The sequence below is a fragment of the Drosophila mauritiana genome, chromosome 3L (genome assembly GCF_004382145.1).
Source record: "Drosophila mauritiana strain mau12 chromosome 3L, ASM438214v1, whole genome shotgun sequence".
Taxonomy (NCBI): Eukaryota; Metazoa; Arthropoda; class Insecta; order Diptera; family Drosophilidae; genus Drosophila; species Drosophila mauritiana.
The window spans coordinates 2,357,690-2,376,833 of NC_046669.1; the positions used below are offsets into that span (position 1 = coordinate 2,357,690).

General features: G+C 43.4%; 1 protein-coding gene across 13 annotated transcripts in view; it reads left to right on the plus strand.

The window, feature by feature from the left end:
- Positions 1-19,144, plus strand: part of LOC117141986 (supervillin) — a 101,404-nt gene that overhangs the window by 34,659 nt on the left and 47,601 nt on the right. For 7 of the 13 annotated variants that reach the window (XM_033305800.1, XM_033305801.1, XM_033305802.1 and 4 more), the window contains exons 3-4: positions 11,841-13,428; positions 16,664-16,995. In XM_033305800.1, the coding sequence (XP_033161691.1) occupies positions 11,841-13,428; positions 16,664-16,995 (1,920 nt within the window). Of the gene's footprint in view, positions 1-6,200; positions 6,705-11,840; positions 13,429-16,419; positions 16,583-16,663; positions 16,996-19,144 lie in introns of those variants that run through there. The other 6 variants (XM_033305812.1, XM_033305813.1, XM_033305811.1 and 3 more) reach the window with 5 other exon arrangements.

The following is a 19,144-nucleotide window of genomic DNA, read 5'->3' on the forward strand; positions in this document are numbered from 1 at the left end:
TGGGTGTTAATAAAAAACTCAATCTAATTATTCATATTTCCTATATCTCAACGTGGCGGATATCTTTTCGCTGTCTACTCGGATTTGATTATTATGTCACGCCTTGTTAATTAGGTTTTAAACAATCTCTTTCGCTGCTCGGCAGCCACATCTTCATTTCGTCTTGCATTCAAACCTCCACTCACAATTATTCAAGCATAATGAAACGAAGTTGCATTTTAAATTTGCATATTTGTCTGCTTGCCCCTCGGTTTTGTTTTTTTGTGTTTGTTTTTACTTTTATTTTGTTTCAGCATTTACGAGCGTCTTCATTGCATAACTGCTTTGATTTGGGATTTGTGTTTTTAACGCTTCGTAATTGGAACAATTTGCATATAAATTTAAGTTTATTGATCAATCAATTATGTGTGTGTCCGTTTATGGAAAAGTGTTCATTTCGCACCGTTTCCAATGGAGTATCTTAAATGGCTCGATAGGCGCCTTAAATTTATGCACGGTCGTGGGAAAATGTTGGTGGAAATGGAACTGGTCCACTTCACAAAAACGATATTAACTTGGCCCAGGGGAAGGCGACTCTTCACGATGGCATCATCAGCGGTGGTTGGCTTAGTCACAAGTCAATTATCGGGTTATTTAGCAGCAGCCTAATTCAATTTGCAAACAATCAAATTTGATTTTCGCATTTCCGTGAACATTTTCCCAGGCCCAGCGCCAATTGCAGCAGATTTGCTTGCATTCATGAATCATTTTCCGAACGCTTTGCTATCTGCTCGTGATTTGCGCTCGATTTGCAATTCATTCATTTCATTTTTTTTTTTTTTGAGCTGATTAGCAACATTGTTTTAGCAATTAATTCACTCTGTTCTGTTACTGTGGGCCTGTGGCTTTAAACTTATGAATAAAACACGAAGATCAGAAGTTTTGTTGAGCATTTTGATACTACTATAATGAATATGAATGATTTGGAGTCACTTAAATATTATTTTGATATATAACATAATAATACGATGACAGGGGGGCTCCTTTGCCTAAGTGCAATGCATCGCCTAGTCATCACAAAGTGCACTTTTCTCACTTCTGTCACCTTCAAGGGCCACGTAATTTGCAACGTGCATTGACGCTGAAATTTCAATTGAAAGCAACAAAAGACAGCTCGCTGTGGGGGAAAAACGGCCAGGAAAGCGAAAAATAAGAATGAAAATATAGCGAAAATGGTGATGGTAGTATAAACAAAAAATAAAAAATAAATGTGTAAGGCAAACTTGACCCTAATACTCGGGAACGTTGCGAAAAAATAAATATTGTGAGCCAACAACAAAGCGCCTTGTTAGATAAGAGTTTTAGTGTTTTCCGCCAAGGTGGGCACACCAATTTCATGGATAAATAAACCGAACCAATAATGACATCACCATTATCGGACTTTGCATGTCAAGTGCTGGATGTAGGAAAGATTCTTTTATGGCGAAATTGAACAAGGCAATCTCTCCTTGAACGCACACACAACTAAACTAAATACTTATTACAGCGCCCAAATCTTTGCCTTTAATGGCCAGCGGCCTTTTCTATGTTAATTTCCTGCATTCTGCATGATTTGTTATTTATTATTTATTCAACACCTTGGCTTATGCAAAATCCATTTACAACCGCCCACAAAATAGTTTAATCCCTAAACTTGCAAAAATAAAAAATACAAATGAAAAAGTACCACAATTTATTTCCGGCGCCCACAGCAAAAACTGTTTACTCGCTTAACAACGCCGCTGTTCGAAAAAGTTGTGGTTCTTTTTGTCGGGTGTTCACTGTCGGCGGTTAGATGGCAGCCATGTTCGTCAGTCCGACAACGGATAACCACATGGCACCCACGTCATCATCAGCATCATCAGTGGCCAAGAGTTATCAGTCCGGTGATTGCTTATCTGCAAATAGAAATGTACTCAAGGGGGGTTCACCCCTTCACATCCCAGCTGATGTGAGTTCATTAGCAGGTTCTCTGAAATTGCAATCTATCTAACTTGAATACTTGGAAATAAATAAGACGTACTTTGAGCTATTTCAGATGCTAACTTCATTTCTATTCTAACGAACGCATTTATTGGTAATAAAAACTTCAAGACAGCGCAAGTTAACACTTAACTGCAATTCGCTGGAATTTTCCCCACGGATTTGCCGGGATATCCTGTTTGGCTGTTCCAGAAAGCTTCTGCTCTTGCCATGCGCCGCAAATTAAATATAATTTAGTTGTGATTAAATGGCACTGCGCAATTATGCTATAACATTGTTGATCAAGTTATTTCCTCAGCAACTCCAGCCACTTGCTTCCTCAGTCTCGGTTTTCCTCGCTTTTACTCTGTTTTTTTTTTTTTTTGCTGCCCGGCTAATTTACTTTCCGAGTTGCCTGTCATGGCAACTGCATTTGGTGTCTCTGGCTTGTCGCTTTGTGTCTGTTAAAGTGCACTCTACTCCATCGCCGTCGCCATGCATCACATGCACATTGTATAAACTACAAACTTAAACTCAAACTCATTGCTCATTCTGGCGCTGCTTTAATTGTCTTGGCTAATTGCGCCAAAGTGCGAACAAGGCGGGCATTTGCAACGACAGCTTGGATTGGATGGGCCCGTTCAATCTGAATGATGGCCAAGTTAGTTGCCCGACGGCCAACGCGTTCCATTCGATGGCTTGATTACTTGCCCCGCGGCCATCTTCCATGCTGCACTGCATCCCAGCCTTGACGGCGTGAAAAGCACTATCAGAATGGCCCACCTGCGACCTTGTGCTCGCCCACTTTTCATTCGATGCCACTCCGCCCACTCGCCTCGAAAAAAAAAACAGGCTCCTAGTGGGATTCACTGGGATCTGGTTGAACATGGAAAGAAAAAGTAGAGAGTGTTTCAAAAGAAAGATTTAACTATACAAATGCACATTCCAAATGGAATATCTTCCCAGTATAAATATAAAAGTCCTGTTTAAAAATATATATTTAAGTACTTTCTTTAAGATATCTATATGATGAATGGCACGTGCATCCTGTCGTTGGTTTCATCTTGACGCCTTTTAAACCGGTTAAATGGGCGTGGCTGGTATTGACATGGTTTTCCTGGCAGCCGCCCACCTCTCGTCTGTGAGTAAAAGTAGGTTGCTGCGGTCAGGTGGCATCAGGTGTGCTTGCAACTAATCCACTTTCATTGCTAAATAATGCGTTCTGTGGTTGCGCCACTAAATGTTATTCACATTCTAGGCCCCCACTTTTGCACTTCCCAGTGGCTGTCAAACTGCGAGTGGCAAAGTGGAGAAGTGGAAAGGGCGCAGCCAGTGATGGATGAAAAGGTCGATAAACCAAAAAGCAAACACTTTTATGGTTTGTTTGGTCTCGTCTTTACTTGGCTTGCGTTTCGACTTCTTGGTGTTTATGTCAGTCGAGAGGGATATACATATATAGGAGGAAATTGGTCATAACTAAAGAAAGCTTGATTTAATAACTTTATTAAATGGCAAGTTATAGCATTTAGATATGTATTTTTTTCCAGTACATTGGGTTTGTCAGTTGACATCACTTGAGTTATAGAACGATGTGTTGCATTATTCAATTGCACGAGTGCGTTTCGCAGGCGCATCAATCATACGACACGTATGCTGCATATTAATAAAGCCCAATTATTGGCATAAATCATGCGTCATGAGATGCGAAAAATCTCGACTGTCGCTCGCTCACATCACTCACACACTGAACTCGCTGGCGGCGGGTGGAGTAAGCTCGGAATTAATAATTAATTAATTAACTGGCCGCGTGCATGTACATTTCCCACTCTAATGGACCGCTTTTCTCGCACCCCTCCCCCCTCCCTGCGCTCGTGTTTACATCATAAATGTTCAACAACAGTGCGAGATAGCAAGACAACAAAAGCGAGCAAAAGAAAAAACAACTTGCCGCTTTTGGCCATGACTCGGGTAAAGCGAGTTCAATTCATACAGCTATGGGTTACTACATAATACTACAAAAGTTATATATTCACAATTAAATAATAGTTCATTTATTTTGTACTTTGTTTTTGGAGACTTTTATTTAAGCTCATTTACTAACATAATTTATAGAAATGCTAGAGCACTATTATTTTCGCCTCCGCTGTAGAAAATGTGTAAATACAATTTGTAGCGGGTGTAATGAATAAGTAAAAAATAGCTAGGAGTGCAAACTCATTACGGAAATGAACGCGCAAGAACAGAATATTGCGAGTGGGCAGGCAAACGAGCCAGCGCAATCAGTGATCTAAGCACACGGCTAGAAATGGCTGCTTTCCAGACATAATGATTTCGCTTAATAAATCAAGATGCAACCGATGCTGGGTGGCGCTTACTGGTTTCAATTTGTCAGCGGCTTAAGTGGCAGGAAGTTTTCACTGCTTTCCACCGCTCTTTTGTCATATTAAACACGCATAAATTGACACCCACAGCGGAAGTTTTTGTTTTGCTCGCTCGCCATAGAGGCAAACTCAATTTGTTGACTTTGCGGGGCTCCGATGCGATATCGCCGTGGAATAGACGAGTGTGTATGATGAGGTCACGTCACTCCGCGTTGACCCCAGAGCCACGTGCCTGAACTGCCAGATTGCGCATACGCCTAGTTTCGCCTTGGTTCGCCATCGAAATTGATATAATAATTGTGGAAATCCCATCCTACGCTTAGAAGAAACGAGAGAGAGCGAGAGAGTGGAGGAGAGCGAGCGAAGTTGCCCTCGCTTACATGCAAATATCGGGGTATAGGGGAGGTCAAAGTTCAAGCACAAAACCGCTTGACATTTGCCATAAGACACACACACAAACAGCCCCTAAAACTGACATAAATACTGGAAAATGTCCGTGTCACACAGGTTGAAAAGCGAGCTTGCCAAAAGTAAAAGTTTTCTATGCTACCCAGGCACTTAGCGAAAATGCATACTGTATATTGGAATATCTTTTTAATCCATCCATTCAAATGTTTTCAATGTGATTTGTTGTATTCCCTATGCATTAGGTAAGAACTAAACTTTTCGGTGGCTTTTTAGTGGTAATGGGGCCTGTGGTGTTTTCTGAATATTAAGTATACGACAGGTTAGCCGCAAACAGGTTGCCACAATTCCAGTTGCCAGCTGAACCAACGCATCCTCCAAGCTGGGCTACGCCAATTATGGCACGCACTCATTAGTGTCCGCTCTTGCATCCCGCTTACCCCGTCGTCCCCTTCCCAGCCACGCCCCCTCTGACGCCCCAAGTTGCGTTTACCGTTGGCCAACCTCATAAACCAGATAATGCCTCAGCCGCAATTCTGTTTCTGTTGCTGGCTTTGGCTCTCCTGCCGTTTAATGAGCTTTGTTTCTAGTTGCTGCTATTTTAGCCATCATGTGGAGCACACGATGCCCGCGTCCCCCGATCCGATCCCTTGCTGCCACTGTCTCTGGCCAAGTCCCCAGGTCTTCCCGATGCTTGAATTGGATTGCTGGTGTGGCATGGTGACATGCCCCGCCATCTGCAGTTGGTACCGTTGCAATTCTGCAAAGTGGCACAGTGTCACGTGGATGGTCTCCGTTTTAGCATCTGCTATCGGAGAAGTAACTAGAAGATAAACAATACCATAATTAACATTTATTTTCCATTTTAATATTTATTTGCATTTATGCCAAACTTTCCTTGTACCAGCGAGCAACAAATATTTATTATACTATATAACCTTCTTCAGTTAGAAAATATCAATACTTGTTATCTTTATTTACTTACGTTTAAATAATTAAATTGATCCCAGAATTGATAGCATTGCACCGTGCAACATGTATCCAACAGCAGATCGATGCCTTTGCATTCTTTCAACACTTGTATCTTGGCCTCTGAGTTTTCCCAGCTTTTCCCCCGCCAATCTCCACTTTCATGCCATCTCCGGCATCTTGGTTTTTCACGCCTTGTGGCAGTTACCGTTGCAGCACGTTTTTCGTTTTGTTTTGGCTATTTTGTTTTGATTTCGCTGCTTCTACTCGGAGCTCGCAAACACAGCGGCAGTCTGGGCACACAGATACAAATACTCGGGGCACACAGATACTCACAAACACATGCTCGCGTTTTGTTTTAATTCTTTTGCTTCGCCGAGTAAGAGATAAAGAACGAAAACGCAGCGCACACAGGCAGCCCCGAGTTCTAGATACTTTTGTCTAGCGTTCGCCGCTCAGTCGCAAAATCGTTTAGCGCCGAGACGGACGGCCAAGCCGTTGGGAAATTATTCGAAACAAAATAAAAAGATACGGGAAATCGCTGAAACAACAGCGAAGCGAAGACGACACGTCGAGTGTCTCTTGTTGTAACGTTGACGCGAGTGAAAAGCGCTTTTCTATTTTCGCCTCAAGTGCAGCCTCCTCGTTGCTGCAAAACCCAAAAAAAAAAGAAGAAAAAAATAGAAAAAAGTCCCCAGCAACGTTTCGCTTTTACACAAAATAAACACTTGACGCGTATGTCTTACTTTCTAAAATAAAATAAGAAAATCCGCAAGAAGATCTGAGAAAAGAAGCTAGACGACCGCGTTTTGGGGCGGGCCAATTTTAGCCAGGTTGACAAAATGCTGGCCCTCAAGGAGTGCCTCATACGGGAGGGTGTTCTCAATCTGGACAGCCCCGAGAAGTACCGGCCGTACCATCTGCACGGCAGCAAAAGCAGCGGCGCCATGGATTTTCCCCGATATCGCAGTTAGTATCCAAACATTCCGGACAGCATTACGCAGTTGATAGCGGGTATCTGTCAGATACGCCGCACTTTTATGAGATAGATGGGCGGCAATTTGTAAATATAGCAGGAAAAATACCTTCTATTCCATGATCCAATGTGTCTCTTAACAGAAGTGCTATTTATAGGTAGCACAATCATTCTCTAATCTGAAAGATCGGATCTGTAAGATACACAGTGCGCTGGCCAGATATATTTGCACTTGTGAATGAGCAAATAAACTAATAAGATTCGCAGTGATTTTCTGTCGTCTGAATCAATCTGTAGCCCAGCTTTAGCTAATATAGATTTCAGTATATCTAAGAACGAAAATACATTGACAATCTCAATATATATAAATGATATTTATCTTTTACTCATTGCTCATAATGATTGCTCATTAGTTTTATTATTTAATAGCAATTTTTATCAAACTGCTATGGCAAAAACTTGTAGACTCTGCCCCGAAAGAATCAGTTTTCATTCCAATTGGTTATTTTTAAACGTTGGCGTCGCAGTTGTCCAGCTATCGTTGGTATTTCCTATATAAATGCGCCTGTTTTTTACTGGATTATTGTTTAATAACTGTTAACGATTTGTGTCATTGTTCACCTGCTGGAGTATTGTTTTACCTTATATTTTTCTTCTGCCCCAACCCTTCTTTGTCTAAAAAAATTGTTTTTTTTTTTCAAAGTTGTCGATAAAGCGAGACAAGTTACCCGAACCCGGACCCAGAAAGATTTTGTCATTTGTCTATGGTGTGTGCGGTGTTCCTTTGTTTTACGCTCGATTGTTGGTCCGTCCGGCCAGCTTTTATTTCATTTCGATTGTCTGTGCATATTTCTCTCTCTAAGTCTTGATGTATGGCCATTTTATTTGATTGTAAAGGGCTTAAGTGCTGAGGAGAGGAGGGCTCCAGTTCGATTCCCCAACCTGCTTATAAAGTTGTTCCAATCAGAGGTCATTTGTGTATAACGACCTGTTATCCAATCTTGGGCACAGAACGAGCGAGAAAGATACTTTGGCCAAGCGGATTAGTGCCGATGGCTATCAATGGAGTAATTTACTTGGGGGGAATTAATTTGTTATTTATGTAATCTACCTTAAATGATTGAAACTGGTCCTATGATGCGGGATTTATTGCAATGCTATAAATCGTTAGAAATGACATGTGTAGCCCGGATGGTTTAGGCCTTAAAATATCTTGGGTCAATAAATATATTGCCAACATAAAATCGTAAAATAATCTATAATTAAGCTTTCGATAAACGCGAACTATCAATTCATTCGGAGGATGATGCATACTAAACCAACAGGGAATCAGTGTTAGACATGACTTGGCCATAGCTTATCGGGGGAAACAACAGCAGTTTTCCTCGAGTGTAAATTTCACCAGCTCACGAAAACTGAGTACTTATGGTTTCGATTACCAAGTTGAAGAAATGTGTTGACTCAAGCCATATTGAGGGTCACTCGCCCAGGGTTATCCATTAAAAGATATACAGAGAGGAGTACCCAGGCTTAATATCCACTTCCATCGACTGCAACCCACGCTCAAGAACTTTTCTTAACCCAATTTCCTGCGATGCTGCCACCCACATGTCTCAGGCGTTCTTTTAACTGCTTTTGATTGCCAAACATGAAATTACACAATTTGATGATGCACTCGTCAAGAGTTTCCCAAGATTCTCCCAAGAAGGGAAGCCCATCAAGACCCGGGCCACTTTATGACCGATGTTGTCGATAAGGCGTTTTCTGGCTGTTGATAATTAAATGTGTGCTTGTTGCATAAAAAAGTGAGCCACAACGGGGAGGGGCGGGGCAAGAGTGGGAGTCCATTTGGTCGTGGGCAGCATGCCCTTGCATTTAAAAATAATCCCAAACGACGTTGCAACATTTCGCTGCCTGCCTCTTCTGTTTTTCTGCGGCAAGCAGCAAACTGCAAACTGTAAACAACGAGACGGCAGCCACTTCTGTAAAATGCAGTTTTTTCCTCAATATTGATTCAACTTCTGCCTTTTTTCGTCCCTCGTCGTTTTTTCCCTCGCGTTGCAGCCACACACGTATTTATAGGCATTGGATGGCTTTTCTGAGTACATTTGCAAAAAGAAAACGGGGCTATGCTTTAAAGTGATGTGCAAAAATCTTGAAGTAAATGCGTTTAATTGATATGCAATCAGAATGATTAATTTATAGCATTTCTGGATAAATTTAACTTTCGAGCTTAAGAGTCACCTGCACTACTTTCGAGCCTAATTTCTGGCAGTGCAGCTTTTTTTCTGGTCTGCCTCCGACTGGGATTGCCTTGACAATATGATATTTTTGCAGCAAGTTTAAGCCGTGCCCCTGTCCCTGCCCCTGCCCCCTTATTAATTATGCAACCTGGGACTGCGGCACAAGACGCAAGAAGACAAGAGCCAATCGATCAATCAGTTAGCTGGCTGAGCTGGCTGCCACACACAGAAGCGTTTGGTAATTCAACGCAACGAAGCCGCAAAAATGTTGACAGCACTTTGTTATTGCATCTGTTGTTTCTTGGTCTTTTTGTCTTTAGTGTTGCATGTGTAATTGTTATTGTGGCTGGAAGCGTTTTGGTTACTCGAACCGAACTACCAGCTGTTTTTACTGCCCATAATAATTAGTCAAAGTTTCTTAGTTGGGCCGTAAGAAAAGTATTGGCCAAAAGCTGCTTGCAAATCGGTTTTCTCGTATAGCCCATAAGGCAACGTGCCAACGGCTTGGTTTATTTATTTTTCTGGTTTCGATTTGGATTTTGGCATGCAACCCATTCATATATATGTTGGAGAATCCCACGCTGGCAACTTGCCTCGCAGGATTTTCATTTGCAATTTGTTTATGGCCAGATTTAGCCATTGCGTAAATGCATTCGGGAAATATAATATTTTGGCGAACACGAAATGTTTTTATCCCACGTTTTTGATCCGCTTATTCAAAAGCGCAGCCCCATGGAGCTCCGTGCATTCAACTCTCGGCCATTGTCATCCAGAATGCCATTTTCGGACTTGTTGTTTTTAAACATTTCACATCTTTGTGGCGTGTTGGCAAAACAAAAACCAAAGCGCGAATATTTGCTTTCAATTATTTATGTTTTTTCCCGGAAAGGAAATTGGCTAGCGAGATAAGCACGAGAGGTGTGCAAGTCTTGTGTTTATCTTTGCGTTCAATATTCTTTTATATACATTCCTTGTTTCACAGTCGGGGTAAAATGTTCTTAATTTTTGGCATAAACTCCATATTTGTTTATGTCAAATATCCACGAAACATCCGCCTTACATTGTAACCAATACTTTCAATATACCGAACTACAAATGCAGTTTTTTCACCCCATGGCATTTGCAATTCTCGGAAAATAGCTTAACACGTGCACAGCACAGATTTGCCGTCTTTATACGGCTTGCCAATTATATGATAATGTATTCTTGCACTTGACTTGGCACAGAAAAGTTTCGCAGGTGATAAAAAATAGACGCGACTAGGAATCCCATGCGATTTTGTTGAATTAAATTCAGACAGAAATTCGTTTAAACGTAAAACGAAAGAAAAACATTACAATTAATTAAGAGAACCGAAAAAGAATGGCGCTTGGCAACATGTTGTTTTACTTTTTTAATTGAGCGTGGGATGTGACAGCATAGGGGTTAAACAGCCCTTTAATTTCTGATTGGAATTAAAAAGCGGTTTATTGGGACTGCTGTTTTCATAGAGTTGAAGCTATGACACAATCTCGCCCACACTCGTCTGCTTTTCCTGCTTTTTCCAAATTGAATTACCAATATTTGTGTGTACTTTTTTGTAAAATAAAATACATTGTTGATATCGGTTCTTAATTATAAATGGTTTCAATTTACTTGAAATGAATATTTACAAACAATGCGAAATGTATAATTTGTTATATCTTTGTGATTATTGTTGACTTAATTTTGTGTATTTCTATTTTTTCCGATCGACAAATTGACTTTTGCTTTGTGGCTGTTTGCTCTCATCGTCTGATAAGATATGCGATCTTACTACTATACTACTATTTGCCCTCTTGAGATGTGCTAACTGTTTCAATATTTGAATTTCACTGGGCATTCGTAATTGCTGGCCAAATATATCCCACAGATCACTCCCCACTCTCTCTTGTTTGCCTGTTAATTGTATTTGTATAATTTTTCCTCATTTTCGACTGCCTGTCATAATAAATTAGGCACAAAAAATTCGCCGAGCTCTTGCATTTGTTCAACATTTGGCCAAAAAGGCCGGTATTTTATTCGAGCACATTCGTGAAATTCCATTTGGGCACTTGGCATTTGAAATGTGCGCAGCAGCTGTCAAATAAGTTGGTTATATGAAATAACAACGTGCATTACTTTCTGTAACGAAATAAGCAAATTTTTCGTTTGAGTTCCCTCCACACTTATGAGATTAATTAGGCCCTCGTGTTAGGTTTCCCAGTTCTACCAATTTTTACCCCACTCACACAGAGCATAACTAATCGCTCATGCCTTGGCAGTTGTCAAATGAGATTTGCATTTACATGCACAGTCACTGCCAAAAGTACGCGGCCAGCAGAAACTGCACTCATTGCCAGAGCAGAGCAGATGCTTGGCTATAAAAAGCAGGCAACCCTCACCTCACCTTGACACGGTTGTAGGTGTTTAGTGGGTGGGCATGGGGCGGCCCAAGATGAGGGGGCGTTCTGGGTTGGCTGTAGAGCATGCCATATATTAATCCGAGTGCTCAGGTGCAATTTAATTGCTGCCAAGATTTGTTTTTTTACGCGCCAAGTGCGGTGCGGGAAAAGTGAATTAGAAAAGCAAACACACGGGCGGCAAGCGAAGGGGGGAACTATACACTCAAAAAAATAAGTAAGATACATTTAAAAGAATGTAATGAAAGTGCATCATCATTATATTTATATCTAAAAGGCCATTGAATTTAATCATTGCATACTTTTCACAACTGCTTCTTAAATTCCCTGTTGCTAAGTGTAATAATCCCCAGTTGGGGGACATCTTGCTGCATTAAGCGGAAATGCCATTGGGGGAATTGAGTTAACATTACTTTTCATTTGGCCCACTCTGACTCACGGTTTTTTTCTCCCCTTTCATTCGCAGAAACAATTGCGGCCTCAAGTGACTTATCCACAGCACCTGCCACTGCCAAGACCAGCTGCCAGCCACCTGAGCCACTGAAACAGAAGCCACCGCAGCAGCAGACCACCAAGGACTCGGAGGATTCCAGTTCACAGAAGAGTGCTCCAGTCCAGTCGTATCGTGGTCAGCATCCGCACTTCCACCACCACACCACGCCCGCTTACTACACGGATCTCCAGCTGAGGATCCACACGCCGAACGCATCGGATGTGGGCGCCTTGAACGAGAACTATCGAAGTGTATACAGTACTCCGAGCACCCAACTGGTGGAACAGCGATCGTTTCCAAAGAGCTCCACGGCCACGAAGGACCCACCGCTGCCCATAAGCAATCCGGCCAGGGGAACATTTTTTCGTGGCGACTCTGCGTCCAGCGACAGCCACTCAAGACTCCGTCGGAGCCAGCAGAGAACCGGCAGCGAGGGACGCTTCTTCAGATACTCTCAGGGATCTGCGAGCCCTACCAAAGGTGAACCTCCAATCGGCCACGAAGGTGGTGAGCAGCCACCCGTTGTCGCCAGTCACTCCCCCATCACATCCACCAGCACCACCACCATCAGTAGTTGTAACCCTGTAGAGCAGGCTAGTCCACCACCAACCGTAGTAAATCCCAGCGGATCCGGTCGCAACAGCCGGCACAAGCAGCGTTTCCACAGTCGATCCCGTCGAGCGGTGCGCGTGCGCAGTGAATCGCGTCCGATTAGCGCCCTCTATGACATAATATGCAAGGAGAAGAACCTGGAAAACAGCAGCAGCAGCAGCAGCAGCAACGAGCAGGAGAAGAAAAAGGATCAGGAGCAGCCTAAGACCACAACCGACAAGCTGGCGACCTTTTGGCCCCTGCACCATCACTACCTCAAACCCCCGATGAGCAGCGGCAACTCGGGCGGCAGCAGTGGCAATCCCAAGCAGCAGCAGCAGCAGCAGCAACAACAGCTAGAGCAGCTTGGACACCAGACACATCTTGTGCTAGGAGCATCCAAGGAGTTGCCCGCGGGCAGCAGCAGCGATGAAGAGGGATGCCTGCGGACTCTCCACTCCAGTCGCAAGGTGACCAATCTGAATGCCAAGGCCACCTCTCTGCCACCCGAGGAAGGACTCTCGGGTGATGTCTCCCTGGAGTCGTCCTCCAACCGACTGAATCTGCGACTGGCCAGGAGCCTGGAGCCATCGGTCCGCAATATCAGTGCATCCGCCTCCAAGGAAGTACAGAGCTACGATGCTGGGGAGCCTGTGAATACCAATCGATTGTTTGTGGAACCGCCCAAGATTCCACTGTCTGCCATCCGAAACACTCTTGACGATCACGACCTGGATATTGAGGAGTGCGACAGCACCACCCAGTTCGATCAGGGGGATGTCTACGATACCCTGGAACGCTGGAGCCAGGGGGTCAGCTTGGGGGCACATCTATTGAACGGCGCGAATGGCTACGATCAATCTGATCCCGAGGCCGACCATCAAACCGATCATCAGCATGCACATCAATCATTGCCAGTAGAACCCAAGTCTCATCACCATCAGCACCACCAGGCCACCAACGCGCGCAGGTAAGCCGGAGGGACCCCATCCCCGCATGGAATCCACCTCCCCAAAAACATCACAAGTCCCTAAATGTATCTCTATCTGTTGCGGGGGCAATTACGCGCATAATTAGCTTCCTTTTCGCCAGTCGTTAGCCGAGGAAAGGTTGTCCTGATTACAGGCAGGTGTTGTTGGGTATCGAACGCCCCCACCATGTTTAGTTATTCCAAGCTGGTTAATTACGCATCGATGAACAGCGGTGGCTAAAAAATAGCAATTTATAATATATAATGTATTTGTTTTTTGTTCATTTTTCATTTTTCTCAATTCATTTTCGTTCTAACCAGAGTACCACTATAGTACAAAAGTGTTTTTCCAAATCCCAGTGTATTCTTTTCGTGCTATTTTTTTAACCGCCACTGTGATTGTGTGTGCTTTGATTGGAATTACTCGAGGGTCATCAAGCTGATTACCGCTGAGGGTGAAAGCGTTGTGTTCTCGGAAGTTGTGGCTGATTAAACAGCAAATGTAATGCGATTTTGGTTGTGTGTATAATTTTATTAAAGCTGGAACTTAGTTCGAAGCTAAACTCTCTCCACTTCTGAGAGTCTAATCCGTTTTAAGGCTGCACCGGTACCGCCATAATCCTTGGCGCACAATCAAAACAAATTGCATGTATTGTGGGCCACCTCTTTCTTGTTGAGATCCATATGCCATCTTCACCCATATTGTTCGACGTCGCGTTATACAATGCGACTTGGCGGCCCTCTTTAAGCCGGGCCCCCAAACAAATCGAGATTCACAGGGGCAGGGGGCTTGTTAACAAATGAAATCCATGTATTGTTCGCCTCTTTTCTGTCGGGTGTTACGTGGTCCATTGTCTTGGGGTTGAGATCGCGATTGGGATTGGAAATGGTCTTTGGGCTTCGGTTTGGGATCGTATCGTATCGCGGCGGCGACATCTTCGACAATCGCGTCAGTGCGTGGAGTGCAATTCGCAGCGGCAGCCGGTGTTTGGTTCCATCAATTATAATGTGATATATCAAAGCGAATGGCACATTGACGCTGTTGTCGCTGTCTCCGAAAATGACCCCCAACCTCGGACCCACCACCTGCTCCTCCTCCTCCTCATCCTCCTTGGATCCGCCGAAAGAAATCCGGCGTAGAAAGCACCTGTTTTACAGCCAAACCCGAAACTAGCGACAAGTTTTTCCAATGGGCTTTCGCTACAAAAATGCCTCATAAAAAACACGCGCAGCATTAAAGAAATGAAGATTGGGGAAGAGAAGAAAAGAGCCAAAGAGACAATTTTCTAAAAATGCATTCAATGTAGAATCTCGACGAGGAAAAATTTGAATGCACAGCAATTAAGTGTGGAATTTATCTGGGGCCCCGTTTGGGCCGTTTGCGGTGTCAACACCGTCATCCGATCACCTGCTGCGTCTGCTTGGGTATCCGTTTAATGGCCAGCCAGTTGGTGGCCAGATTGCCAGTTAGCCTGGCCCAGATCGTCGATGGTCTAGTCCTGGTTTCGCTTTCATCGCAGCTGTGGCGACTCCCAAAAAACGCGAAGCCACCAAAATGGATGAAAAAAAACAGCATCCACGAACTGGTTATTATCACTTTTCCTTTTTCCCCTGAGATTTTCCAACGGGTTGGAAAGTTCTCGGACATCCAGTAGCTGATACGTCATATGCGTCTCTAGCAATTTATACAATTTATGGAAATTTCCATTTGACGGACGGGCAAAGTCAAGCATCAAGAATATAAAACTGAGCGCATGGCAGACGAAGATCGTAATGATGATCACAGCGGAGATTGAAGGCCCGGGGAATACCCTTGAAAAAGAGGTTCCAAGAAGTCCAGCCCAAATGTTGATTGCTGAAATTGCGGTATCGAAATCTAGAAAACAATTAAATTCAACCCAATTCCCTTTCAGTTAAACGGGTTATTTCCATGATTTTATTTTAAGCTTCCTACTTCCTCTTTCCAAGTATCTGACTATGCATTTTAATGAAGCAGACATCCTAAGCCCGCAAAGTCGTAACTCAATCCAACTATCCCAGTTTTCATAACAATTATCGTGGGACTTCCTTATACAAATATTATCCTAAAGTCAGACATATTATTTTTCTTTGGGTTAATCCCCTAACCTACTTTCGCGATACTAGAATATCACTCCCTCGGGAGACTTTCCCGTGTTGACGATCGACATAATCATGCCCTACCTCTCTACAAGGACGGACTGAAAGATATTGTATCTGTGTATCCGTAAGACTGCCAGGCACGAGACATCATAAAGTACACAAAGCACAAAGAGTGACATTGATGCGTCGCGACATTTAAATGTGCAGCCTGTCTACCTGACCAAAAACCAAAGGAAATACAAGCAAACTCACAGATAGACAAACCGACAAACTGACAGACAAAACGGGCAGCTAGACGAAGTCTTGCGCTTGATTGAATGTCTGCGACAAGCTGCAAAATTCTTCACTCGCTCGCTAAACAGATATGGGCAAAAGATGCATTGTCAGCCGAGGATGAGGAAGTGGCTCAGCTAAATGTGGCTATCATTTACAGACGTTGAGATACTTTGCTCGAGATACTTCGCCTGAGATACTCTTGGCTAGCTACCTGCGCACCGCCTTTTGCGCATGCGTGCAATAGTCACACCAATCCATAACAATAACAGACTTGTTACGCTTTGTTCTTTGACGGTCGGGAGATAGAGCCACGGCTTGTGCATATACAGATATATCTTGTATCTGACAAATACCGCTGCTACCTGGCGCAAATGTGCGAATTTTGCAGCGCTCTCTTTTCGCTTTTGAGTGAATTCGCTGCTCGGCGGAGTGACTTTGTTGCTGTTCTCTGTGTATCTGCAAGATACCAAGCGGCAAAACCCAAATAATAAAAAAAAACAGCAACAACACCGAAAACCAACAAAAACAAATAACCGACAAAAAAGCAGCTCCGTGGGTTTCCACTGTGTTTGCTGGGCGAGCCGGCGGCAGTTGCCGAGCGTGTTTGCTGCCGTCTAGCCGTGCCGCATTTAGCGGAACTCTCAAGAGTTGTATCTTTGTATCTGCGATTTGTCGAATGGATATCTCGTTTCACAGAGACTGTATTTTGTTTCGGTGTTCTGATACTTCTGCTGCAGCGTCGCGTGTTTATTTCCGTGTAACTAAATTAATTTAGAAACCGCTTATGTGGGGAGTTCGAGCCAGCAAATATAATAACGTAATCCAACCGCCTCCGCAGATTCATAACGCGCACCACGCGTTCCGCCAGTCGCCAGAGTTCCGCCGGACACTCCCCACCTCCGCCGCTGCATCGCAGTGACGACTCCTCCAGCAGTTCACCCTCACCGACCCGCAGACGGACTAAGCCAGGTGGTGCTCCTGCCGCCACCGATCCACCATCCTCGTCGGCGAACGGGAATAGCTCCGCTTATGAGACGGCAGCCACCACTGTGATGACCCATGACCAGCAGCGAGATCCTCCAGTTGAAGTTCCTAAGGCTCTAACCGTCGAGCCACCGCAGACAAAAGACATCGTCCTGGGCTCCTGCCCCACTGCATCTGCCCACTCAGGTGAGTCCTTGAGTCGCTAATCTGTATCTGTGTTTCGTTGTTGCTTGCGGGACGTCTCTGTGTTGCCTGTTTGTGTTTCGAGTTCCAGTTCGTCCATGAGCGTTTTGTTATGTCCGTGCTACCCCGCTTACTGAACCTTTGCTTCCAAAGAACAGTTTTCCATTCATGGCCTTGGCAGAGTTCTTTATTATCCTTGGGAAACTCTCTTCCCGTTTACTCCACGCATCCTGTTCGAATTTCATTGTTAGGAGGAGAATCCCTTTTACCTTTTATATACATCTTCTCCCTTTTATAACTCTTTATTTGGAATATTAATATCAAATTACCTCTTGTGCTCCATTTATCATTATAAATTTGTAGATCAACACCAATCAAATTGTAGTTATATGATCGAAATTTCCGTCTTAATTACTGCTTAGATTGGTACAGGTTAATTACACAGTTCAGTAGATAATAAAATTAGACCAGGCATTTTTGGTCTATGTAATGATTTTTAAGGCTTTCATCATTCCCAGCCATCCATTTTTCAAGGCTTACATATGACTAATGATGCATCAGTTGTTGGATTACAATATTACTATCTTCTTACATTGAACCCTTAGTATCACAATAGATCCAAATCATTTCTTCTCCGCTGGCTGGCTATTATTTGCCCTGATCGTTTTCTGATCTCACACTTCAATTTACCCTCGCTTAGCCCACTTTGCGAACATTACAAATTCATTAGTTCTTTGGGGAAACTTTCCCAACCAAAGTTCGGTAATTAGCCCGCCCCATGCCGATTCAGCCCTGAACCGTGGGCCTGTCAACGTTTTCTGCAAATTAGCCGAGAAGTAAAGCCAAAAACTCCATCATCGGAAGAGGCGAGTCGCCGTGTTGCTTCGTTTCTGTTTCTTTTGCTTGAAACACTTAAAAGCAATTTAAACTAAATTAGATTTTTGTCGGCTTGCCAATCAAGCGAAAACGTTTTCTAGAAAAATGTTAATTTGGCTCATGAGGCCTTCGGTCAAAACATTTAAATCAAATTGCAATTGAGCAACTCGATTCAAGTCGTCGAATCAATTCCAAAATGTTTTGACTGCCGAGGTTTCTCGAATGTCAGAAAAGTCTAACATTCCGAATTATTATATAAGAAGATAATTTGCGCAATTTTTATTCGCATTATGAGTGTCAGTGTTTCCCAAGAAATGTTTTTTCGCAAACCTTCCCTCTGTATAAATGAATAAAACTGTTTGTCATTTGATAAAACCGATGCCCAGTCTTCACGCAACTTAGGCAAATGAAAGATGCCATAAAATTGCTAATAGACCCCAACCAAAACCCAACCAGACCGCTCTTCGACGACGAGAGCTGTGCCCAATTTTCATTTTATTTATCAATGAATGGATCGGACGGATGGGATCGGATCGGAACCGGGTTTATTTTCAATGGCTGGACGAGGGTTTCATAAATTTTTGACAGTCGTCTCTGTGCGTCTGGCATAACGGATTGAGAAAGTCCGCCCGAAGATCGTTGACATATATCCGATGGTTATGGGAAGTTTCCGTTTAATCGAATAGATTTAGTAAGCATTTGCGACCTCACAGAACGAATGCGCAGCTGCTAAAAAATCAATAAACAACTATGATGCTGATGATGGCTATGATCGATCGATCAGCCGTATCGATTTCGTTTCAATTGTTTTCGGCCTTTGTTTTGCCACTGCGCGTATTGATTTCAATATTTACCAATTTGGCAATTTTTGATTCATTTTATGTGGAATTAATTTGATTTTCGCGAGCTGTCTAGAGGGCCAACGATCGCCCCGAAAGTTTAGAGCGTTCACTGATCTCTGACAGCCAGCAGAAGGCAATGAACGGGCGGAACCCGGAGATGCTGGCAGATGATTTGCCGAAAAATGTTTTTCGCCCCTTTCTTTTGGCCCGTCTTCTGGGTGGATTATGAAATCTTTGGGGTTTTACATAAGCCACCACTTTGGGGGCCAAAACATCAAAGTTGAAATGGATTACAGAGCTTCCAGCTGTTTTGTTTGCAAAGAATCTATGGGGAAATCACAGATTCCTCATCAATTCGATGCCCAGACTTGAGATAATACTTTTTATGGTATTTTCGATTCGAAACCATTACACAAAGTTCCCACACTCAGAGC